The 25,819-nt window shown below is 43.1% G+C and overlaps 1 protein-coding gene across 11 annotated transcripts in view; it reads right to left on the bottom strand.

Moving 5' to 3' along the window:
• The window catches only part of LOC120746080 (nck-associated protein 5-like), a 176,747-nt gene that overhangs the window by 57,838 nt on the left and 93,090 nt on the right, over positions 1-25,819 (bottom strand). For all 11 annotated transcript variants that reach the window (XM_040051344.1, XM_040051335.1, XM_040051333.1 and 8 more), the window contains one exon: positions 17,181-17,314. In XM_040051344.1, coding sequence (XP_039907278.1) covers positions 17,181-17,314 — 134 coding nt within the window. The remainder of the gene's footprint in view (positions 1-17,180; positions 17,315-25,819) is intronic.

The following is a 25,819-nucleotide window of genomic DNA, read 5'->3' as shown; positions in this document are numbered from 1 at the left end:
CCTCAAAATGATGAGCAGAGTCAAATGTTCGGCTAAAAACATCTGACATGGAATCTGTTTTCAAGCTAAAGGTTTGCTGTTTGAAACGGATCATTGCGTTCTTCTTCCTTTGTTTTAATACTCTCCATAAGAAAGCCCACACAAACACACACACACAAATGGCTCAGAAGTGAAAATAGAAAGGGGAATGGGACTGAATCAGAGCCAGAGACACAAGATGGATGAGTCGTAATTTTTCTGGACTGAATCCCAACTTCTGCTCCTTTCGCTATGCGAGGAACATGTCGTCCAAAATGACCAGACTGAGTGCAAAAAACTGCAGTCGCAGTGTTTACTGACTTATTGTGTGAGATTTTCTAGCCGTGTGTCAGCGCACAGCCGTATTCACGTCCGCTGATGACTTGAATTAAGCGCAATCACGGCAGCACAAACCAAGCGAGCGACCCTGACCTTCAAGGCCCCCGTCTGCTCAGAAACAATCTTTTGCTTCCATTTTGTGCTGCGAACGCTGCAAGCTGCATGCAGAACAGGTACCAAAGAGTGAAAACACCTCTACCTATTTCCATCTGAATAGCAGCCACATGCCCTCTCAATCCCCAGCGCTGTACGGTGACCTTTCACCTCACAGGCGTTCACTTTGTGATTCTGTGAAAAAGAAAAGAAAACCTACCCCAGCACCAGATAAGCTGTGAAAGATAATCTCGGGCCCAGCTGGGATCATGTAAATGGAAGTGATAAGATGAAACTGACATTCAGGAGCACCAGAGGATCCAGAGTAACAGGCAGTCTTTGTAAAAAAATAAATAAATTTTAAAAAAGTCTCGACAAAAGAAAAAACATTGACACTGTCAGCTGGGAATCATCTGGATTCATGACACCATCTTCTTCTTCAACTTTTGATTGGTTTGATTTGCGGTGAAGTTAAACAAGGAAGGACCCACACGGAAGGAGTTGAGATGGAAATTTGAACGTTCAGAGCGACATTCAATGCTGCATGCTATTTGCATTAGCAAGGACTATCACCTCCTTTTTTCTCTAGCCTCAAAGTCGTGACTCATGTGCCTGTCAGTGTGACAGAAGGCCTTGTATTACTTACTGAGGCAGTGCAAAAGTGCATGAATCATTCAAAAAGTTTAACCAACCAGAGTTTCAATCAATTTCTGGAAGTCCTTTACACATTTACAGGCAATGTTATCAAAGTTTTGACTTATTTGTACAAGAATGTCAAACATTCATAAACTGTATGTGGGGGCTACAAGGACACTGTTATACAGTTTAAAAAATACTTGTGTAATTCAAAGAAATTCTCCAAGGTTTAAGGATTCTCACGTACAGTGTTGTGAGGAAACTTCCTTTCTGATTTATTAGTTTTTTATATATTTGTCACACTTACATATGTCAAGATAACCTGAGTAAATTCAAAATGCAGTTTTTAAATGATGATTTCATTTATTAAGGGATCAATTTTATCCAAACCTACCTGTCCCTGTGTGAAAAAATGAACTGCCTCCTAAACCTAATTACTGGTTGTGCCGCCCTTGGCAGCAAGAACTGCAATCAAGAGTTTGTGTAAACTGGAAATCAGTGTTTCACATCACTGTGGAAGAATTACGTCCACTCTTCTTTGCAGAATTGTTTTAATTCAGACACATTGGAGGGTTTTCCAGCATGAACGGCCTGTTTAAGGACAATGCAAAGCATCTCAATCCAATATAAGTCCAGACTTTGACTCGACCACTCCAAAACTTTTTTTTTTTTTTGAGTCATTCTGAGGTGGACTCGCTGCTGTGTTTCTGATCATTGTCCTGCTGCGAAACCCAAGTGCTCTTGAGCTTCAGAGCATAAACTGGTGGTCAGACATCCTCCTTCAGAGCAGAATTCAAGGTTCCATCAGTTACAGCAAGTCGTCCTGAAGCAGCAAAGCAGCCCCATCACACTACCGCCACCATGTTTGACTGTTGCTGTGATGATCTTTTTATGAAATGCTGTTAGTTTTATGTCAGATGTAACGGGACTTAAACCTTCCACAAAGTTCAGCTTTTGTCTCGTCAGTCCACAGAATATTTTCTTGGGATCATCCAGATGTTTTTGGTAAATGTGAGATGAACCATTGTGTTGTTTTTGGTCAGCAGTGGTTTTCTCCTTGGCCTCTCCCATGGACGCTATTCTTTCCCTTTCTTATTGTCTTTCTTATTTTAGCGTTATGGTAGGGAGCATTGCCATTTTCAAGGAAGCTGGTGCCACCTGGGGAGTTGTGTGTGTGGTCTGCAACAGATTTTGGTGGACTAACAAAGTGCAAAGTAGAAACCATAAAAATACCAGGACCCAACGATAACCAGTGCTCCTCATTTTGTCTGTCTTCATTTTTATAATGTCGTGACTGACCAGTGGTTTGATCCATTCATATTTTTGGAGCCAAAGGCAGAAGAGCACAACGATGTTCCTGGTGGTTTTTCAGTGATCAGCAGTGGCTGTCGGCTATGTGGTAGTGGGTGAAAATGAGCACATGGAGGCAGGGCAGAGGAGGAACACCATCTGTCCAGGCTGAGCCATAAAGCCGGCTGTAATCAGGCTGCTAGCTGCTGACCGAACAGTCAAAGCGGCAGTCAGGCAGAGCTGATGGCAGATTGCTCCAGTTTCTGCTTTAAATGCTGCCCTTAATCAGCACAACCTATAGAGGAAAGAGGGCGTAGACACGGACAGCTTCGGTGTCCGGAGACGCCGACATGGGTCAAGGACGAACATGATCAGCATTGCAAGCGGTTGCCGTCCTTGGGGCTGAGGGGATTTGGGCAGGTGACCACCAACAGATATAGCACCAGTGTCTGCCTCTGTGTATTAACATGCCACTGAGATATCTATCAGCCTGAGAGATAAATCCCAGGCTATTTTTCAAGAACTCACAAAGGTCTTTTTTTTTTAAAACACCTAACCTTCAGTTTCACACTCGGTTTCTCAAGCTGCGACTCTTGATTCCAACCGAACGTGACGTGCATGAGCTGATTCTGAACAGCACTTCATTATTTTGTTGATCTCATCCGCGACAATTCAGGAACGAATTGCCAACAATTTATGAGAATGCACTATAAATATGTAGAGCAGTGTGTGGGGTAAATGTGTGTGTGTGTGTGGAGGGGGCTTTTAAACCTAAACTGCGATGACATTTCATTAAGCAACACAACAGATGGAGTCGAAATTATTCTAATACATGAAAACATGCACCAGATAAGCCGGCAAAGCGAAGCAGAAGAATTAAATGAATACATGAATGACATGGTTTGGCAAAACGTTTGGTTTTGTTGCACACAAGTCCACACCTGCATAACTCGCTGTGAACTGGCAAGGCCTCAGTGACCTTCACTTTACTAAAGTGGCAGGATGGTGAGAAACACTTTGATGCCTCAGGATGCCAGCCTGCTGCTCATATTGTGGCTGGAGAAGGAGGAGGAGGTGGAGGAGGGAGAAGGTCTGGTTTTGTGGCACACCTGAAAGAGAGCCTTTGTGTTTCTAAACAGACCCGGTGCGCTCTGGAGGTGCCTCGTTTTCCATACCACTTCCATTTCAGAGATCACTGAAGCCACAGATATGTGTGTGTGTGTGTGTGTGTGTGTGTGTGTGTGTGTGTGTGTGTGTGTGTGTGTGTGTGTGTGTGTGTGTGTGTACGCGCGTGTGTGTGTGTGTGGCATCTCACTGGATAGACTTTGGTCCTTTTGAAGGCTCGGGCAGAAAGACTTTGAAGTTTTGCGGTGGTGCTGGGGGACTGGAGGTCCTCATTGTTGACAGAAAAAAAAATCTGGCTCCATCTGGACTAAAGATTTATTCTGCGTGCCGATAACTCTCCCGTTTTCTCCGTTTGCTACAGCTACAACCACATTTCCACAGATTTGCAAATCATTTAACGTCCATATGTGACCAGGAAATGTTATAAAGGCAACATATTAAAAAAAATGTTGTTGAAATTCTATTTTATGCTCGTTTGTTACTTGGGGACAGGGACATGTTTACCACAGCGTTGCATCACCTCCTCTTTGAACATCACTCTGTAAGCATTTGGGAACTGAAGAGACCAGCTCCTGTGGCTTTGACAGCAGTGTTTTCCTCTTTTTGCTGCTTAGATTTTTTTTTATTTTTTTTTGCAGACTTTAGTTTGGCGTTGTCTTGCTGAAATAGGCAAAGCCTTCTCTAAAAAAGTCATCTGCTGGCAGCGTACGTGGCTCCAGACCTGAATATGTTCCTCAGAGTTATTGCTCCTGTCTCCAGGATTTCCAATAAGATCTGAGATCTTCTGAGCTCGAAACATCCCCTTTTTTTCCTGTACACTATAAATTTTTACTTGCATTTGAAGATCCAACAATGAATGCACCCACGCAGTGATTTCCAACTACAGAATCAATCCGGTTTTCAATGCACCGAGGGCCCGAGGTACATGGCCACTGAATATTAGTTTTCAGCCTCGTCTTTTATGAACACAGTTCCTCTGAATTTTGTTACTGTGTAAATGATGTTATATACTGTAGATGCAGGAATCTGCAAATTCTTTGAAATTTTCAAATTTCTCTGAAACGTTTAAAGCATTTGTCCTCACAAACCTTTACAGAGTGGTGAACTACCATTTTACATACTGTTGGCCTTCAGAGCTGCCTTAATTCTTTGTAGTACAGATATGACAAGCTGCTGGAAACATTTCTCAGAGTTCATAGTGACATGATAGCATCAAAGAGTTGCTGCAGAGTTGTACATCCAACCAGTGTTCAGTGGATCAGTGCTTTCATGTTTTTTATGCTAATGTCACAACAGAAATCAAGACTCATCAGACCAGGACACGTTTTTCCAATCTAGTATTGTCCGATTTCGTGAGCCCGTGTAAACTATGGCCATAGTTTCCTGTTGTTAGCTAAACAGAATGGCACCTGGTGTGGTCTTCTGTTGCTGCTGAGATGCTCTTCTGCGTAGTTTGCTCATAACAAGTGGTTATTTGAGCTACGTTTGCCTTCCTGACAGCTTCAAGCATTCTGCCAATTCTCCTCTGACATCAGTGACAATCATTTTTACCCAAAGAACTGCCGATCCCTGGATGTTTTCTCTTTTTCAGATCTAGAAGTGTGTCCTTTGTAAACCCTAGTGATGGTTGTGTGGGGAGAAATCAGATCTGCCCTTCAGGTACCAACAGCCATACCACATTCAAAGTCACTTAAATCACTTTTTTCCCCTGATGCTCGTTGTGAACTTCAGTAGAAGTTGCCATGTGCCATTTGTATTAATGAGCAGTTGAACAGACGGACCTAATGAAGAGTCTGGTAAGTGTACATCCAGTTATCTTACTAATTAACCTCATAGGTTGCACTAGGTGTTTCTATTTTTTTATCATTACCTTACTTTTTCAGTCTTTTATTGTCCTAATCATAATGTAAATGCTTAAATCTACAAGCAAATTAATTTCTTCAATCTCATAAAAATCATATTCAATTAAATAGGGTTTCCAATTTATTTGAAAATCCCTAAATTCTCTTATTCCTGACAGCTAACAGAGCATCAGCAGTTTTTGGAACTGACTTGTAGTTCATCTGCTTGAATTTTGAACTGTGATCTGACGTCTTGTGCCTGAACTACTCGTTCTAATCTCATTTTCTTCAGCAACTCATGCAGCCAGCACTATGACTAAGAGTGCTTTGAATAATTAGCATTAATTTGTTAGAAAGTGTTTGCGAGAGAGGTAATTATGAAGTAATGCAGTTCCTCGAGCATTAAAATAGTGCATTTAAATAAGCAAACGTATGTTTCCAGAGCTAAGTAAAGAACAGGACAAGCTCCCAGCTAAACAAGACAAGTAAACAGTGCAATTTGTCTCTGCTAAAGTCAGCTACTTGAAACATATGTGAGAGAAAGGGAGTACGCTAAATGCTTTTGATGGATGGAATATAACCCTCAGATGACAGAGCATTAGTTTACATAAAAAACATGCTCAGTGTGATAGTGTGATTAATCTCAAAGTGCTTGCAGGGACCTACTCAAAGCATCATTCTGGGAAGGAGAGATGAAGGAAAGGACAAAAGGCAAATGCCAATTCTGACTCTCCTGACCCTTGTGGCGCACCGGCTGAATTTCAAGTGTGGTGCTTGTCAGCAGTCCAGGAAATACAATTAAGACTCCAATCAATTTTCAGCCTGGGGTCGACGATGTTAAGGCTAACACACCCCTCTCGCCTCCTCTCAAACACGCACACACACACGGAGAACGCACACGAGCTCAGAGCTCTTCATGTGACAGCGATCCGCAGCGGTACAAAACGATGCACTGTCAGAACAGAGCGGGTGATACAGTTAGCATATGAAAAACTTCCAGTCCTCTTCCTCTTTTTGCCATACAGCTGTCAGAAGCCACAATGACTTCAAACGCTTCATTCAAAACTATTTCTATTCATCAAAACTGCATCCCCCTTTATTCAGCTCTAACCTTCAATGACAAATTCCTTCACAGACCTGAAAATGATCAAAGGGCTCCAAAAACCTCTGCCAAAAGCTGAAAATTGCAGCTCAAAACTCACCCCATCTTGACTTTTTCTCCATTTTTACTGCCGCCGTTTTTTCGGAAAAAGGCCAGAAGCACCGTGCAGACATCCCTGAGCTCCATATGTGAAGTCATCCGCTGTAAAGTGACCTAGACACTACAGCACATATGTGGGTCTCTGGGCTAAAATAGGCCATGCGGTCATCATATAAGCCTGAGTGCTTTTCACTCAATCGACGGTCAGTCCAGCGGCCGGGTCAACCAAGTCAGCCTGACGGCACAGCTCCTGTTATCACTCTGTACTTGCTGTGTCTCCAACGTGTCATTATCCGGCACTAGCCTGTGCAAAGACAGTGATCTGGCAGGCAAAGACTTTCCCATATGTCCCATGTTAAGCCCTCCAAACAAGAGAAGGGCACCTGCTGGGCGGCAAGCAGGCCAGCAGTCTCAGATAGCATGGGGAAGGCGGTGGCGGGGGGGGAGCAGCGATGGACTTACACAAGTAAGGACAGGGATCCCCCTGTTTGGCAGCCTGTGTGTGTGTTTGTGTACACGCACATGTGTAGCTGTGTGGGTCTTTATTAGTGATTAAGAGGTTTTGGCTTTCATAAAATCGACACTTTCCGTGCAAGAAAAGCTGAGAGGGAGGCAGCGTGCCAGGACGCTCACCGCACGATCAGAGATCTCCACAGGACTTCCAGCGAGTCGCTTTCTACCATCACATTTTTGATTAATTTTAGTCAGTGCTCTCCTGCCACATACATGTTTGCAAGTTTCACAGCTCAGATGAAGCAGGAGGCACACACACACACACACACACACTCCTATTGTGGGGATATTCATGCTGCCAGCGTTCCTCGGCAGGCACTTTGTCTTTATCCAGAATTAGAAATAAAAGCAAGGTCTTTTACTTTGTTTTTCCTCTTTATCACAGAAAGTCCCACAGGCATGTGTTTGAGAATGAAGACCATAATGTGAGGATGAAATATCTGAATCCTCAAAGAATCTTCACCTGAACAAGAGGACGCTCTTCTTGCTCTCTCCGACTGTGGTCGCACTCTCACTTTATCAGCGCTGCAGTCAGGCTTCGGTTGACTGAAACCCTCTAATCTGATTTGACCGGAGCACAATTGGAATATCCCAAAGCTGGTGAAACGATACTGAGAACAATCACCTGGTTGTGCAGCTGTGAGGGGCCCTCGCGTGACTGATTCATCGACAGCTCCAATCGCCTTATCTGACCTTAACAAGGCACTGCGAAACTGTCTTTTTTTTTGGCCCCGAAATAGTCCATTCTTCTTCTCAGACTCCTTTCCAGCAACACACACCCACCGGGTGATTGCCTAGCTTAACACAATGCTAAGCCACTCTTATCCTCTTAGAGCTGTTTTTGCAGAAAACTCACAAGGAGACCCTTTCTAGTACGTGACCTAAATGAAGCAGAGAGGCAAACAAAACTGGTGGTGAAGAGTTTGGCTTTGAGGACAGGTCAGAGTTGTAAAAGTCATGCATATCAGTCATGCATGTTACAGTGGAGTAGCATTTCAAAGGTCCTCGCCCTTGTGACCGCTGCCTCTTGCCAGAGAACTTTAACCTGACCAACAAGACACACATGCAAGAGACGCAAGGGGGAAAAGAGATCAAGCGGCCGGAGCATTTAGTGTGCCCCGTAAATCATACTTCATACATCTTGGCTGGCCGACTGCTGTGACAACAACGGCAAATAGTAAAAATGTGCAAAAACCACAATAGTTCAGCCATCCAAGACTTCTAAAATAACCACAAAAGGGTTTTTAGCAGAAGCGCCGCACAGACTGCACAGACCGGGTGCAATCGAGGACTAGCCTGCAAGAGTGTAAATTAAAAAGGACATATGGAGGCGACCAGATTTAGATTCCTCCTTCATCCCCCTCAACCCCCAGCACTTCCACTACATTTGGGAGGATTTAGAGTGCAAATTCATGAGGTCTGTCCCAGATGTTCACCCCTGGCCAAAGGAAGCATTTAGCAGCAAAGAAGCCATCGGCTCTCGAGAGCATCTAGCTGGAGCCTCTCTAAGCATCTCCCTTATGGGCTGCAGGCATGTGCATCCCACATGTGAGAGAGAGCTACAGACTGAGCAAGACATCCCAGCGGGAGACCTTAGTCGTGATGACAGCGTGTAGCGCATTACTTACACCCAGAGCCTACAGCCTCTTCCTACCATGGACTTTTGGGAATTTGAAGGGGTCAAGATGGAGAGAAGGGGTGGAAGACCATTGCTTGATCAAACCCAGTCAAGCCATTTTGAAGGAAAAGCAAAGAAACCAAATCAGTTGTACTGATTTCCCAAAAGAAGTGTGGATATGTATGTGTCTCTCTTAGTCTGGATAAGTTAAATATATTTCAGGCTTCTTTTACTAATGATTAGACAAAAAGATGTATGTACCCACTGGATTTAAAAGCTCTGAGCTAAGCTTTTGGCTGCCACTCTTTAAATCATTCTCTTATTTGTCATCTATTTTACCCTAAATGGGATAATTACTCACAATAAGAACTTTATGCTGTATTAAACTTAACTTCAAACAAGCTATTTAAACTATAATCCTATTAGGAAAATGTTTACTGGGGACATAAATCTAGCGAGAAGCATAGACGTCCTCCTCATAGACTTTTAAACAATCAAACTTCTCTAGGCAATCTAACAAGCAAGAAATACAGATTTAAGGCACTTCTGAATTGGCTTCACTTTTCAGACCTGGAAGCTACATCCATCTTTAATGTCACCCATGGGAGTCATTGAAGTCTACTATTTAGCTTTGTAACTGGCATCTTCAAGCCGCTTTACAACACATGTGAACCCAATTTTCTCCATTTAATGCAAATTCAAGTCTGACTTAGCCAATGGCATGTCTGTTATCACTCACGCATGGTTTCTACCGTACATCAAGCGTCCAATATACACTGCATTGACAAAAGTATTGGGCCATACTACTTAATCTTTAATTTTATTCTCCTTTGACAATGGGGCTGCAAGCCACTTTGCAACCCATGTGAACTCCAAGTTCTCCGTTTAACACTGAGTAAAATCTGACTAGCCTTCCTTTATATCAAGTCGAATGCGTAATTTCAAAATGTAAGCCTGAACACTGGCTATTTTCTGAAAGTTTGGAGACTAAATGAGACCTAAGTTGTTATAGAAAGTAACTGGTTGACTGATCAGCCTTTCTTGCAAAAAATTCAGGCAAAAACAAACAAATAAATAAGTAACAGCCAAATTTAAATACTGGAATAAAACTGAGAAATCATTTGTGAATAAAATCAAACCTCAACTCTGTATCCTGTAAGTAAAGATTACCATAAAGATTTCCTGCTTAGCATTCTGCAGCAATGAATGGCAAACAGGCAGACTATTACACCGAGGTGACCCTTCTTTGATTTATTTCAGAGGAAGAAATTCAGCGTTTACATTTTTTAAACTCACCTCAGCTGAACTACAGGGGCAGAGGCGGAAGAATCGACCCTTTAGGAAGTAGGTGAGCTGCTTGTGTAACACATCTGTGTATATGTGTCATTCAGAGCAGCTGCCAGACAGCCAAATCTATAGTGCAACCATGAGATCAGTTTGAATTACATGCTCTTTGGCTTTAGGCTACAGTCACCAGCTTCACACTCCAGAGAAAACCGGTGAGCTGCTGCTGCTGTAGATGGATGCCCTACTTCCACACACGCTTGTAATCTGACCTATTAACATCATAACCAGCATGTTTAATCCAAGGTGGAAGTTGCTGTGGTGCAATGGAGAGGGCATGTGCAAGTATTTGTGGCCGTCTGACACAATTACAAGCAGATAACGGGTCACTTTTTGCCACAGAAACCCAGTGGAGCACTTTAAGTGAGGGGACTGTGTCTTATCTTCAAAGAAAAATGGGAAGATTGATACCAAAGCCCTCTTATGGGCTAGTAATTTAGTGCAAGTGATATAGTAGAATAACCCAAATTAAGTTCAATCAGACATAATTCCCTGGTCAGATTTGGAAGTTAAAGAGATGAGGGAGGGGGCTGAAACGGACCAATAAATCCTTTCAAATATGAGGTGCTCCCAAAATAGTCCAGACACCTATTATCTATTTAACAGCCCCATTCCCCCATTGGGCAACAGTAAGGAAGTAACTTCAAAAAAGACTGACCCCTCCTCCATCCTGTTAATGACCCAAGATGTGTCGCCTTGAACAGAGGGCCTGATTCATCTGGCTAAACCCTGCAGAGGGAGTGGGAGGAGGGGGGAAGATCTGTTTCGAATGCGCCAAATTAAAACACTCGGACCTGGCATGGCTGGATGCTTGAATGATTAGAAGAGAGGGCATTGATCTGCAAACAGAGCGCAATCACTCAGCTCCCCCTGTCTGAGCCTATCAGGCTTTGGCGGTCCAGCTGTGGCGGCGGTGGTGGTAATGGGAGCAGATCATGAATGCTGCAGACCGCGGAGGGATCTCAACCTGAGCGTGACTGTCCAAACAACGCGTCCAGACTTGAAAAGCGCTGCCATTCCTGCATGTTTACATCACCGGCCTCCTAAATACGCTGCGTATGCAAGCGTGCATGCATGTTCTCACACACTGCGCTGAAAAGAGCACGCCGCTGGGCTGTAAATCTGCAGGCACCCGTCGTCATCTGCTGCTGTTGTTAGTCTGGCCATAAGTCTCCCATATCCTGCGTGAAGAGGGCCCTTCAAAGACAGTAATGAGTCAAAGTCAAGTGGAGCGAGTCGGCTGTAAACGCCCCAGTTTTGTCAATGAGCGCGCCCGTCTTCTGGGCGACAGAGAGTCTGATTTAAAGATAGAGCAGAAAAAAGTAGAGAGGAATCTCTTGGAAAACAAGGACTTCACATTTTCACTCCTTTCTGGAAGTGTCTGACCTCCAAGAACAGGCAGAGGGATGAGTCCAATAAAGTTTTTAGAGTGTGAGGAAGGAAACAAAACAAATCACTGCAAAAAGTTCCTGGGTAAAATGAAATTTGCACTTGTGCTCATTACCTGCAAAAACTGTCTTCTTCATCCTCAAGCCACATTTTTAATGCAGGGTCCCCAGTGGCCCCTGTGTCTCCCCGGCGGTCATCCTGTCTGAGCTTGGAGCCTAGATGTAGTCAAGGCCTTGGAGAACAGACATCCAAATGCGCTCAATCGTTTCTGTCCCTGAGATTAATTTATGGCATCATTTAGGGAAGGACAAGAAGATTTTTAAGTTGTGTCCCCCATCTTTTCTCTGTCTTTCCCCTGCTGGGCCCGTCCCGGCTCTTAAAGTGTCCGTGTGGAGTTGTGGGGACGTCCAGGGTGGGCCGAGGACGCTGCTGAAGTCTCCCGCTAATCCACTGGAGTTTAATGACTGCAGAGGCCTTGTAAGTAGTGGGGGGAAGCCTTAGAGAGGGGGTCGGTCAGGGGAGGTTGGGCATGTGACCCACACCAGGCTAAGAGCCCAACTGGTTGGGGGAGGGTGCGTGTGCATGCAGAGGAGAGGATATAGACCTATGTCTAGAGTTAAGTGGCCAGTCAGTTGAAGAATGCCAGCTTTCTGATCTCGGGAGCAAATTGAGCTATTTCTTTTATTTTCTTTCTTGTTTTGTTTTTTTTTTTAGGGTGAAAGCTGAAAAGAAAAAGCCAGTTGTTTCAGTTTTGCCAATTCCTGCCTTAAATTGTTACCCCTGCCAAAAAAGGGGAAAAAAAATAGCCTGAGCATTACAAAGGAAAGAAAAAAAGCAAAGGAGACAAAACAAAGGCTGTAAGAAGCCGAGATTCCCTGGAGTTTGTCTGGCTGTAGGGGTGACCGACTGATCTTTTCTGTTTGGTGTTGCTTTTTGTTCACGTATCTGATACAGTAAAGAGCAGCTGTAACAAGCAGCTCATTACCTTCCTGCTTCACATCATCACACAACAAAGCAGAGAGCTCAAAAAGCAAAGAATTCGGAGCAGAAATTACTTATTTGCATAGAGTCTGATACCCCAGCTAAAGCACTTGGCTGGCTTTTATCGTCCCGACTGGTCCGCCTTATTTCCATCCTCATCTCTGTGATTCCAAAAGTGCCACCTCAATTAATTAGCGACACGCAAATCAATTGTTGCCTGAGGTCAAGCAGATCACGGTCTGTTTATAAGACTGGATGTCCACTTAACATGATTTGTGGGTATTAACTCAAAAAGACACATTGATGAACTAAGGTTTCTACCCCCCCACACACACACACACACATCAAATGCACAACAAATAATGAGCCCGAATCAATCAATCAGCCAGCAGAGAGGTAAATAAGTGTCGTCTGCCGGTTGAAGGCAAGCATCCGTAAGCCAATAACTGAAACAGCAGATGCAAGTAGGGCAAAGGTTTACAGGAAGGCTTCTTTTTTTTACTGGCTAATTAAAGTGACCACACTGTTGTCCCATCTGCCACCGCAGATTATTGGCTGCCATGTAAGCATGCTAATGCGGCGAAGGGACCAGGTACCGGTAAACACACTCCACATGCTTGTTAGAGGACTCGTTCACATTCAGATAAGCGCTCGGGCATCGCTTTAAACAAAGATTAAGGCTCTGAGAGTGAAATCCTGTTAGCTTATTTGTGCAGAGGCGTTAGGGGAGCGGGGAGATATCTTTCGAACTTGCAGTCCGAACCCCGCGTTCCCTTTGGGAGTTGCTAAGAAGCATTGACGACACGGGGAAATTGCAGCAATCGAGCATGATGTCAGCGCGCCACACCGCTGGAATGGCAACAGCTGAGCGAGGTAGGGCCGAACATCCCCGCTTCGATGAGCGCTTTTTAAGGACATAATGGAATCTTTGTCTTTACTGCCACGGCGTTGCTTGGCAGCAGGAACGGTAGCCGCCGGATGCCCGATGAGTCCATCTATCTGGACAACCCCTGCCATGCAGACAAATTCATCTGGCTCTGCGGGGACCTGTGCAGGACCCAATCAGGGATAAGCTTCATATATTTCCCCCCTAATAGAATTGCTGTACTTCATCTCACTCTGGCTTCAGCACATTGACTCTTGTATTGCGAGCTACTATCTCACTAATTCACTTTTAGCCTTGAGGAGCGAGTGCACTGTATCTGCACTCTTTATTATGCTGGGGAACCTGTGCAAAAACCCAATAAGTCTAAGTAAAGGTCAGAAGGTGACCCCGATGGAAGACGTGGACAGGGGAAATGCCGGAAATAGAAAACTGCTTCAGGTTTAGGAAGGATAAAGCTAAATGAACTCCCCTCAGCTATCTCCGAAACAGTGTAAACTGTATAAATGTGCATCAGGAATGCAAGGAAGGCCAACATGAGTGAGAAACACCGCTGAGCTTAATTCAGAGGCATCAATGGAACATTTTAAATATGTGATAAATCTTTGGAATGGCTCTTAAATATTTTATTCCTCCCCTGGCAGCGACTCTGCCCTCGTCTGCACTATAACACTGGGACCATTAAAATGTACCGGATTTTCTCCAACCAACTTAATGAGAAGATAAGCAGTCAATGTAAAATCCCCCAGACTCTTTTTTTCCCCAGCCCCGTCCTTTTGCATACTGAATGCCTATCGCCTAATTATGGCATCAACTCGGGCCCTGGCTCTTGATTTGCTGTCCCTCTCTGTCACACTTCAGCAGCTGCAAAGAGGAGGACGAGTTCATGAAATAGAGGTTACTGAAGTTATGATGAGAGCTTTGTTTAAGGGCTTCACGCCTTATGGGTTCCCTTTCTGCAAAGCAAAAGTAATGTATCGGACGATCTTTTTCTGATGAAGACAAGGTCAAGCGTCGCAGAGAAATGGCACTGAAGTGCTCTGATGAAATGGAAAAGCAAAGAAAAGAATGTGAGAAATAGAAAAAGTGGGAACAAGGTATCGATTTTGAAGGTTACTGAAAGATTGTGCTGATTGCAGAAAATTGCTGGCAAAAATCTATTGCTTTCACTAAAAGGGATAGTTACTGGTTTCTGGACGCTTCAGGGAAAAAATGCTCCAGGCTGCTGTACATGCCACTGATATCTCCTTAAAGAGAAACAGTTTGATAAAAAATGTCCAAGTTTGCTTTATTAGATTTACTCTGATCACTTGGATCACCCATTACTGCAGCTTACTGTGAAGTTTTAAGAAATTGGAGCAAAGGGTTAAACTCAGTACCCAGGCAAAGGCTTGATGGTGGCTGTGGCTCCTCTAGTCCACATGCCAAAATATCCTTCGACAAGATACTGAACCCCCGAGCTGTTGGGTTAAAAGTGCACAGGTATAGAAAAGGGTACTTGTTTGAATGACGTTTGTAGTAAGGAAGCGTTTTGAGTGCTCAAATAGAGTAGAAAAGCACTACTAACTCAAAAGCTGCATTGGGACAGATTGGAATCTTCACCGTGCCAATTTTGGCCTAACCTGTCTCCGTTTTCTTGCTGCCTCTGCAAGCTGCTTTGCAACCCACCTCAATCCCAGCTCACCCTTTTCATTGCATGTCTGACCCAGTCGTGTTTGTTGGTTGTCTGCTGGGTGATAGCATTGATCAGAATAGAAATCAGAAACTGGCTGTATTGTTCCACACAACTATACTCAGTATTGTCTGCAATATCTTTTTAACCCTATGACCATGATTCTCAGCTAGAAAAGGGTGGAATGCCCACTTTGGGTCTGGAAGGAGTTGTTGTCAAGGGTGGATGGGTTTAAGTATCTTAGACAGTACAGCTGCTACTCCTCTACATCGAAAGGAGCCAGGTGAGGTCATTCAGGTATCTGACTAGGAAACCAGTATTTTTCCCCCTGAATTCGCTGAATGTCACTGTGAATGCTTTCTGTGTGGACATAGCTTTCAATACTTTTAAATGCACTTTTATAAAGAATATGGGAGTTGAGATTCTTCACTCTTGCACATCTATCTTTTTTTCTTAGCATTGGGTCCAAAAGTCCAGTTTTATTAAGCTTCTGGTAAAGACATATTTTAGAATACAGAAAAGTCTAGCATGGCTCATTTTTCCTTTGTGAATGAAAAGTTAAAAAAATTTTAAAAAAAAGTGAACACAGGTGCCCTTTTCCAGGGCAACAGAGTTCAAACCAGAGAGGAAAAAACATCCAGGGGTCTCTGAGTCCAGACTCTGACTCCGAGCTACAGACTTTGAGTAAAATCTACTCAAACTCCTGTCATAACTTTTACAGCAAAGAAACAATAATTACTCGATGAACAGATGCTTTGGCCTTTTCAAATGAAAGTAGGACAACAAGTAATGCAAGGGACTTGAAATAAGTCAAACCTCTGAAGGATTAAGCGCATTTCTTCACTGATTACAATTTCTTGCAGATGGCTTGTGATGACCTGCAGTTTAGTGAAAGGAAAGCGTGTGAGGTCATCTCTTTAAAACCTTTTATTACCCAAGGATTATTCATCTAGCGTGGTGTCCGACACATCCATAAAGTCTCAAATAAGAACAGAAAATAAATGGAAAAGCAGTTCAAGGATTTATGTGTGGGTGGTTGCCCTTAAATGGGGTTAAGAAGTAAAATTTTTCTTCTTTAAAATGTTACAGATACTGTGCCGTGAAAAAGTATCTGCCTCCTTCCTGATTTCTGAGGGTTTCTTTGCAAATTTGTCACACTTTCATGTTTCAGATAACAAAGCAAATTTGAATATTAAACAAAGAAATGGATAAGGGACAACAGTTATCCAAACCTACTTGTTAATGCCCATAACCTTAAAAAGTAGTTGTTCCGCCCTTCGCAGCAAGAACTGCAATCAAGCTTCTGTGATAAGTGCAGGTGAATCTTTCACATCATTGTGGATGAATTTTGGTCCAGTCTTATGAAATGCTGTTAGTTTTATGTCAGATGTAACAGGACCCAAACCTTCCACAAAGTTCAGCTTTTGTCTCGTCAGTCCACAGAATATTTTCTTCTTTTCAAGATGTTTTTGGTAAATGTGAAATGTGAACTTTGACCTTAACCGAGGTCAAAGTTCAAAGTGAGGCATGTGGTTCTTTAATGTTGTTCTGGTGCAGTAATTTTGGTAGGCTGGTCACTCCTGGGAAGGTTCACCACTGATACAAGTTTTCTCCATGTGTGTATAATGGCTCTCACTGTGGTTCACTGGAGTTACAAAACCTTAGAAATGGCTTTCTAACCCTTTCCACTGACACATGTCAGTGCCTTTGTTTCTCAGCTCTTTAGATCGTGGCCTGATGTGTTGGTGTTTGAGGTCTTTTAACCTGCTTCACTTTCTCAGACAGGTTCTATTTAAGTGATTTCTGGATTCAACAGGGCTGCCAGCAACCAAGCCTGAGTGAGTCTTGTGAAACTGAACTCAGCTTTCTAACAAATGTGGTTAATCATCAAAGAAAAACTGAATTTTGTACTTACTCAGGGTAAAACAACTAGACAAACAACAAAGAAATGAGGTGGGGGGCAAATACTTTTTCACAGCACTGCATAAAAAGGAGATCAAATCACTCAAGTGAAACACAATCATTTTATAGACGCTCGTACTTTTCATCACCTCCCACACAGGGTTACAGAGGGCTGAATACAATATTTGCTGATGCTGAATAAATCAGGATCAGTATCATAGCAACTTTGTAATTCGTCCTCTATTTGTTTTTATTTATTCCTTTTGTTCAAACATAATGAGTGAGGGCTGAAAAATGGGATTTAAAGCCCGCTCTGTGCTCCTGGGTTCTTTTACCTGGAGAATTGCAGCTGCAGTGAAACCACCTGCGCCTGACCCAGCTCGGACTCCTCCGTCACTTCCCGGAGACGCTTCTCGCTCTCCAGTCGCAGGCGTCGCTCTTCCTCTAGCTCGTGGATCAGCTTTTCTCGCTGTGGGAAAGAGCAGAAGGACGATCAACTCTCAGGCAGTGTGTGGCCTGGGGCTAAAAAGATCACCCTCAAGTCACATGCCACAATTTTTACGACCCCCTTCCCCGAATATTCGATCCTCCTCAGATGAGGGCAAGCAAACACAGGCTGTCTCAGCATCATAATCACCAAAACATCTGCTCACCAAACATCTGAAACCAAACACAGCTTGTCCTAGCTGAAAAAAACAATCCACGCCTCGCCGCTTTTTCCCCTGACTTTAGGTGTGAGAGGAAATAAAAGAATAAGGGCATGATGACATTTAGGCCGCCTCGATTGGCATTACTTCCAGTAGTTTGTTGTTACTTTGAAACACTCATAATGAGCCTCCGCTTCTTTCTGTCTCTATGACAGAAAGTTCACACTAAATGTCATCTGAAATCACTGAGCCCGCCCTCCCGTGCCTCAGTCTTTCTCCTACTTTTCATTTCATTTCAGATCTATTCAGAAAATGCTCCCCGATATCACTGAAGCTATGAATAGCATGTTTACCCTGCTCCTCTCTTCCTCACACCATGCAAACCGTCCTCTCTTCTTCTGCGTGTTTCACCTTTTTTTTCCCCCTTTACGTTATAGTTATGATGATGAGTAATCATGACCTCATTCGACCCAACTATTGATAGATCCTGAATTAAAAAGCTGGAGTTCCTCAGTAAAAGGAAGGAGGGATCACTTATGCCTACTTATCTCTGCTTTCCATTCCTTGATTTCAGAGCTTTATAAATGTTGCTTGTGGTGTATATGGTCTCCATGAAGCATTTAGCCAGTTTTCTCTGGTCTTTTCCAATTCTTTAATTGGATTCTTCATTTCTCAAGGATTCTGTCTTTGGATCCCAAAAGAGAAAGACATCCTTGCCTCAAACCCAACTTCAAAGACTAAGGTCCCTGTGGTGGCACACTCCCTACTCCAGCTTTCTTGACAAAGTTGCAAAAAAAGCTTTAAGCAAATTCCTAGCAGCAAGGCGGAGGATTTTTTTTTAGCTGACGGAGCAAATAAGACAGGATCATTCTCTTGGTCTGGCAGTTTCTATTGTACATAAAGCCAAGCATCTGTCGCTGCTGCTGACAGTCTATGACAAAGCCACTGGCTTCCATTTCCGTAGATTTGGGTGATCTACCAACTGTCAAAGCCTTGCCAGGAACATCAGCTAAAAATACAAGATTGTAAAATATCTGCAAATGGGTCTGAGGCCAAAGACACACACTAGAAAGAAAAAGGGGAAAAGTTTCTTCTTTTGCAAACAAAGATGCAGTGTTTGGTGAATAAGAGATTCAACTTTGGCTTAACAAGGGTTGATTAGAGATGATTATCATCCTTTTATTCCCACCTAGGAGTACAAGTACCCAGGGAGGTGGTGAAAAACGTATATGTGGATATACAGTACCGTGCAAAAGTCTCGACTCACTTCTGATTTCTTTTCTTTGGCTAGGAAAATGAGACACTGTTCAAATGAACAGATACTGACACTTCTTTTGTCCAGTTTCCTCAAATTTTTTAAGGACACCCTGCACACCATTGTGAGATATGTTACATTTTCAGCCAATATCTCTTTGGGAATCACCTTGCTGGTGCAAAAGTACTATTTTATCTCTGTCAAACTGTGGTATCTTTGACATCTTTCACAGATTGTTACTAGCAGCCTGTCACAAAAACGCACAGAGGGCCTAAAGACACATCTTATAATTGGGTATTTGCAAAGTTCTCTGTTATGCATAGTCACAAGAATAGTTAATCCCCTGAGTTAAGTTTCTTTTTTGTGCTTAAATGACTCATAGGTCTGTGTAAGTGGCTCAACAAACAAACAAAACATTCCTCTGAAAATGGTCAGTTACAAGGACTGGACTGAAAATGAGCAATAAAGGAGTCAACATGCAAAAAAAGCTTCAGGAAGCCTAGAGAACTATTCACCCAGAGCACTTTAAACATTACCACAAAGTCTGGCTCTGTGGAAGAAAACATCTGAAGTGAATGCATTAGTATTTTAAACAGAGACTACTGTACATAAGTGAATAAAAGTTTTAAATAACCTTTTAAATAACTGCCTTCACTGTACTCTACAGTATATCTATGGAAACACATCTGTTACCTTGGGAATTCTCCTGCACCTCTCCTGACAGATTCCTTTAAACATCTGAAGTTTTGAAAGCTCTTTGCTGTAAAAGTAAGTCTCTGGATAATCCTCTGGATAAAACATTTGAACTTTATATAAGAGTTCAATGAGAATCAGTTCAGTTGTTTACAGATGTGTACTGGCTACTATTTAACATGAATCTAAATGTGATTGGTTAACTCTAAACAGAGGGTGTGCACACATGCTTAAATATTCTAGTTGTTTTGGAGTCAATCAGAGCTTTAGAGCCAATGGAAAATGTTGGGAATCACCAGATTATCCTGTCAATTCTTCATCAGTTATCTTCAGTGCAAATGGAATTACTTACTGCCCATCCTCATCGTCAGCACCAGTCATGATGCGGTATTACTCAGTGCATGCCTGCAAAGAAGCTGGAGTGCTTTCTCTCAGACAAGCATTATGGGGACATCTTGTGGCGTGAAAGAATATAGGTCAGAGACAGTTAGCGTGTCACTCTGTGTGGCATATGGACAAAACATCCTCGACATGAGGCCCTCCTTTATGCCGGGTCTCTCGTGAAAAACCATGAAACCAAACTGGAAAAAAAACCATCGAAACAACTATAATGTGACACCGAGTCGCATTGCTCCATTACTCCGTATGACCATACTCTCCTTATAAACTGTCTTGTGTCACTACATTGTTACTTCTGTTACAAAAGCAGATCCTAACTGGGTGATTCAGCTGCTGAGGGGGAATATTAAACCAGAGTCACCATTAAAACCAGTCCCCGTCTTCACCGCGGCAGTAAATTCACAGCTACTATGTGCAGCGGGGAGGCTCTCCCTGTCAGGAGTAATGGCTGCTGTAAATCCACTCATACAAGAACGTAAAGTAGTGCATCCCCCTGCCAAGAGCTGGACATATATATATATATATATATGACTTTTCTGGTTCTTCTTTCTTTATGACACATAAAGTTGTTTTATGTTTTATAGGACACATTTTCCACTTAGCGTTTAAAGAAACGGGCGCCGATTTCAGCCTCCAGCGTCGCAGCAGTTTAGCTGAATTTCACCTCGATGCAAATGAGCACAAAGGCCTTTTATTTGCATCAACATGCATGGCTTTGTTCAGCAAAACAAAACAAAAAAAGCGCAGTAGCAGCTTTAGTCCTGATTTTTTTGTTGCCCACACAGGCCTCCAGGCATAAACCACCGACCGCTACGTGTCTGCTGACAGAGTCTTGCCAACAACCTCAATAACAACACAGGATTTACAGTCTCTACACTGTAGTAAAAGCCCTGCGTTGCTTTTGTTCAATATAGAATTTCTGCAATTTTACAAGGCCTGAGGACATTAAATCAAACATTGCTGTATCTTTCTGTGGCCAGAAATCCCCAGCAATACATTTCTCCTCGGTTGAAATGTTTATTGTCTGCAGCAACTTCTCTCTTTTTTTTTTTCCTCCTTTGGTGCTCTAATTGAAAGCATATTCTTTAATAAGCCTTCGCTGCAGCCACAAAGACAACACTTCTTTAGAAAAAGCCCTGGGAAGAGATCTCAAAGTCAACACCGAGAGGATGAAAACACGCCTGGCAACTTTCTGTGAGAACATTTATTTTAGTTAATCCGGCCACTGAGGAGATAATCCCCGCTCTCTTGACAGCCTGTCGCTGTTGTATGGATGGGATGAGGCGAGGTGTGCTGCCTTCTTTGTCCTGCAGGGGGCAACATGCTCCTGTTCTATTAAACAATGCAGCGCATAGAAAAAAAAAAAGGAGAAAGAAGCCAATGTCAAATGAAATAGGGGGTGTAATCTATAAAATAGCTCCTGCTGGATTTTTATACCACATATATCAGAAACAAGCCCAGATTTGGGCATCAGGGGGTGGGGGGCTGGTTTGGGGATTAAATTTGACCTCTGCCACAGAGAGAGCTGGTTTCATTTCCAGCTTGATAAATAAAGAAATATATCAATCTGTATGTGACAGAATTTATCACCATCAACACGCAAAGCCTGAGAAATAAATGAAGAATCTGTTACACCGAGCGGCTTTGGAACATAAGATTTTATTAGCTGCACTCGAGCCCAAAATGAAGCCTCCCGCTTCGGTAATTGGACAACATTAGATGGTAATGGTATTCATCCGAGCTGAATTACTAGAATACTTGGAGCCCCCCCTCCATACCCTCTAAGATCCACTGAGGACTCTAAATTAATTAGAGGCCTCTGCCTCTCCTTGTTGTGCTGTGCTGCGACCTTATCAGGTTAAGTGCATGTGTGTGTGTCCCATCGTGTTGTAGGATGTCCATCTGCAACTGTATATACACTGTACTCGTTCAGGGTTAGGGGGTACAGGCCCAATAATCTCTTCATTACACAGGACATCCCCCCCCCCCTTGCCTCGGTTGGAGCTCTTTACCTAATCAAAGGGGCCGGGAGCGGCTTGGAGGCTCGCTGGCAAAGCAAACATCGGGGACACAAAGCACTGCGCAGGTTCTCCATTCATTAATAAAACATGCCACCGGGCTGTTTGTGTGCATCAGCGAGGCTGGATTCAAATGAAAGTGTAACATGAGGAGGATCGGGCCTCCTGGCCTGCCTGGCTGGCTCCCAGATACAAGTCGTAAAGATAAGAATTATAATTATGCTCTTGTTTGTTTAGAAACAGAAGAGAAAGCATCAAAGTGCAGGAGTGTGTGTTTTCCGATTACTTGTGACTAAAGTAAGCCCAAACAGTGTTTTATCATCCCACCCCACCCCACACCAAAAGACTCCATCAATTCAATTATCATGGAGCGCCACTATTGGAGTGTACCACTGCTCTCTTAGACAGCCACGGGCACTGTGGCAAATAATACACACACCCCAGGAATATGCAAAATCATACGAGTGGCCCATTTATCATTGCCAAGGGAGCTCCCCCACCCCACCCACGCACACACACACACCCAGAATGGGACGGTGTGGAGATGCGATTTGGACCTGGCTGTCAGCGCTCGTCACCCGGTGAATGTGCTGAGTCCTGCGGGGGGACCCCATCGCGGCCCCGGCCCCTGCCCGTGGCTGATAAGGCCAATCTGCAGAGACAGCACCTGAGTCCCCCCCAGTTCCCAAACCTCCACGCTGTCACACATCCTCCAAACAGCTGTCAGAAACCCTCTATGAGGGTCCCCGAGCGCCCGAGCTCCACGTGGAGCCTCTCCTTTTTAAGCCCGTCAGAGAGCCCCTTTATCTGCTGGCAGCACGCTACGGAGCATGTCCACTCTGAAGGTGCTTTTTCTTTTTTACACACCAATAAATCACTGTCAGATAATCATCATACCTCGATCCACTTACAGCTAACTAATTAAACCACGTGCTCAAAATTAATTAATATTGCCGACCCGGAGACCTGCCAGTGTGCCTTATTTGCTTATTTGATTTGGCTAAATGTAATCCAGGTGAGCAGAAAAGCCACACATATGGTTATTTAAACAGTGTTAGTTATTACAGAAGTTTTATTTGGTGATAATATGCAAATGCTACACACTTATCTAGTAATCTTGGAAAAGTCCAGGAAAGTTTTTGTCTCATTCTTTGCGTTTATTTTAAATGTTGGTGCCTTTCAGGGACAAAATCTCGCCATCTTCCAGTATAACACAGTATTTTTCTAATGTAGTAAGTTTGTGACAGTAATTGCTGTTATGCTGCTTTCAGACTTCTTTGATACGGTTTTCTGGTGTCTGTTGCGGTTCAGCCAATCATTAGCTAGTCTGATGACTTAGCCTCAGGGGGCCTGTGTAGCCAGCAGATATCCAGGCCAAGGCTTCTTGTTTTATCTCCCCCCCTGCCTCCGGTCTTTGTTTACAAATACAGATGATTTTTTGTAACAAAGGGGTAGCCAACAGGAGCAAATCTAACTCTCCTTCAAACAAAAGCCTGCTCGTATGTGCCAGAACACTGAGAAAGAATAAATCTTGTTCATTTCCTGCAAAAGTTCGCATAATTATATATCTGATAGCTGTTAATAGACACTGTGTGTTAGCTGGTATTATGAAGCGATTACCTGGTCTTTAGGGTGTTTGTAAAAATATTAAGAGAGTCAGAGTCATAACTTCAGCTGGATGCAGATGCCTGGGCTGCCACATTGATATTAGTTTCTTGTCCTTATTCCAGGTGACATTGTGATAAAATCAGTGTTTAAAGTCTAAAATGATCTCTATAGTTGAAGGATGTGACTTTAGTCTTTGGCTCGCTGACTTTCAATCCAGCAGGAGTTGCAGCATTTTCTAGAATACTAAGATGTTCTGTTTCAGGAGGGTCCAAAAGAGCGGTGTCATCTGTGAAATCTACTATTTAATCCTAAAGATACCACCCTCTGAGACCCAGTACAGTAGGAACCTTAAATTAAAAGGATATTGCCAACCATACAGCTGGCATCAAAAATCATCATGCTGGTAAATCTTGTTTCTCCAACCAACCATCAGCGAATGCAAGTACTGAAAAATACAAAAGAAAAAAAAATGGCAAAGGGTGTTTTAGATGCAGAGATTGGTTGGCAGCTACAAGGTTGCTCAGGAAAAATTTATATTCCCCAACTGGTTGGCAAGTGGTTGCTGGAGGTTGCTAACAGGCACTAATAGGTAAAACAAACTCCTTGCGATCACTTTGGTCACTAGCATATTGATGCTGTTGCTAGCAGTTTGCAAGAGAGATAGCAGCTTGCTGTAAACACTCGCCAGCTACTCTCTATGCTGTAGTGACGCTTGAGAAAGTGGAACAACCTGTGATCCATTTATTGAGCATTTTTAAGTTTTTGGACTTTAGAGTTTTGTTTATTTTTAAGATCTATTTAATTTCTGGTTTGTTTAGTGTTTACATTTACCTTCATATATTCCTCTTTAGTGTAATTAGTGCTATTCCTAGTTCCCTGGTGCTTTGGAGTTTATTCCTCCCTCAGTGTTCATTTCACCTTTGTCAAGTTTCCCTGCTAAGTTCATCCATGTGTCTGCATTTTCCCCATTTGGTTTTCCCACTTCCTGCTTTATTTTGAGAGTTAGTTCATTGTGCTTTGCTTTTAGTTTTGATTCCTTGTGTCATCTTTGCTGATTAATTCAGCACAGAATTCAGTATTTATAGTCACCACCTCCTCGCCACAGGGTTTCCAGCATGTTTTCCTGTGTTTTGAACTGTTTTGTACTGCCTGCCATCAGCCAAAATAGACATCTTGCTTTTTTGTTAAACAAGCTTGCCTGTCTTTGGCCTTTCTGTAGCTCAGGAGGTAGAGCATATCATCTATTAATCCAAAGGTTGGTGGTTTGATCCCTGACTGCTCCAGCCTGTATGCCTTGGGCAAGATACTAAACCCAGTTGCTCTTTGATGCATCCTGTGTAATATAAGAAATGCATTAAAAAGCACTGTATAAAAATTATTTACCATTGATGTTGGGTCCTCGCTCTTAACCACCCCTTGTCTGGAGTGCTGTTTTTCTTAGCAACTCTGGGTTCGATATCTTGCCCAAGGATACTTCAACATGTAGGTGAAAAGAGCAAGGGGATGAACCCACCGACCTCTCGACGAGTAGGTGGATTATTTAAGTCAGATATTTCCTGGAATATCTGACACCTCCTCTATCAGTCTACATTAAAGCCTACCCCAAGTCATGCTTTAGCTTAGAATCTTGATACCAGCTATAAAAGTGTGTAAATGTTTGTAAAAGTCCAACACAGACATACTGCAGAGCTATCCAGGGCTGCTTCCTCAGTGACTATGTTGAATTATTGAATGAAATCCTGAAGCTGAAGTAGCAACAAGATAGATTCGGGTGAAACGACCTGTTAAAAAAGGGGCATTCCCTCATCAGAGAACCGCAAATGTTACTTGATGTGGCGTTACAAACTATGTCACACACTCTTGAAGATTGCAGCACACGCAAAATCCATTTTCATGTACAGAAATAGCTGATTCCTATCGTGGCTTGGAGGCTTATTTAACCATGCTGTGCTCTCACTTTATATTCACAAACGCAGCGCCACCCCCATCGTCCTCCTCCTTTATCTTAACTTCATTTTCTACATGAAATGCTCCGGAGAAATCAGATTTTTAAATGAGCAAGTTGCACAATTAAGCCGAGGAGTTGAGGCAAATAAAAAAAACAATTCCCTTTTGTCACTTGCATGTATGCTTCGCTCAACCGTGAAAGAATCAAACGCCGCAATCAGCCCGAGCGCCCGTGGAAACGGCAGTGTGTGGGTATGCACAAGGCGAGGCTCGGATATCACAGAGCATCCACAAAACCCAAAGAAAAATAAAGCTAGTTGTTCTCAAAGCCAGATCATTTATTTTCACATGTTGTTTAGACAGCCGTTTCCAGCGGTCATAATCTCACCTAACAGCTTTAAATGCCT

Source organism: Simochromis diagramma, unplaced genomic scaffold (genome assembly GCF_900408965.1).
Source record: "Simochromis diagramma unplaced genomic scaffold, fSimDia1.1 OVJJ01000107.1, whole genome shotgun sequence".
In the NCBI taxonomy this organism is placed as follows: Eukaryota; Metazoa; Chordata; class Actinopteri; order Cichliformes; family Cichlidae; genus Simochromis; species Simochromis diagramma.
This window is presented reverse-complemented; position numbering and strand designations above follow the sequence as displayed.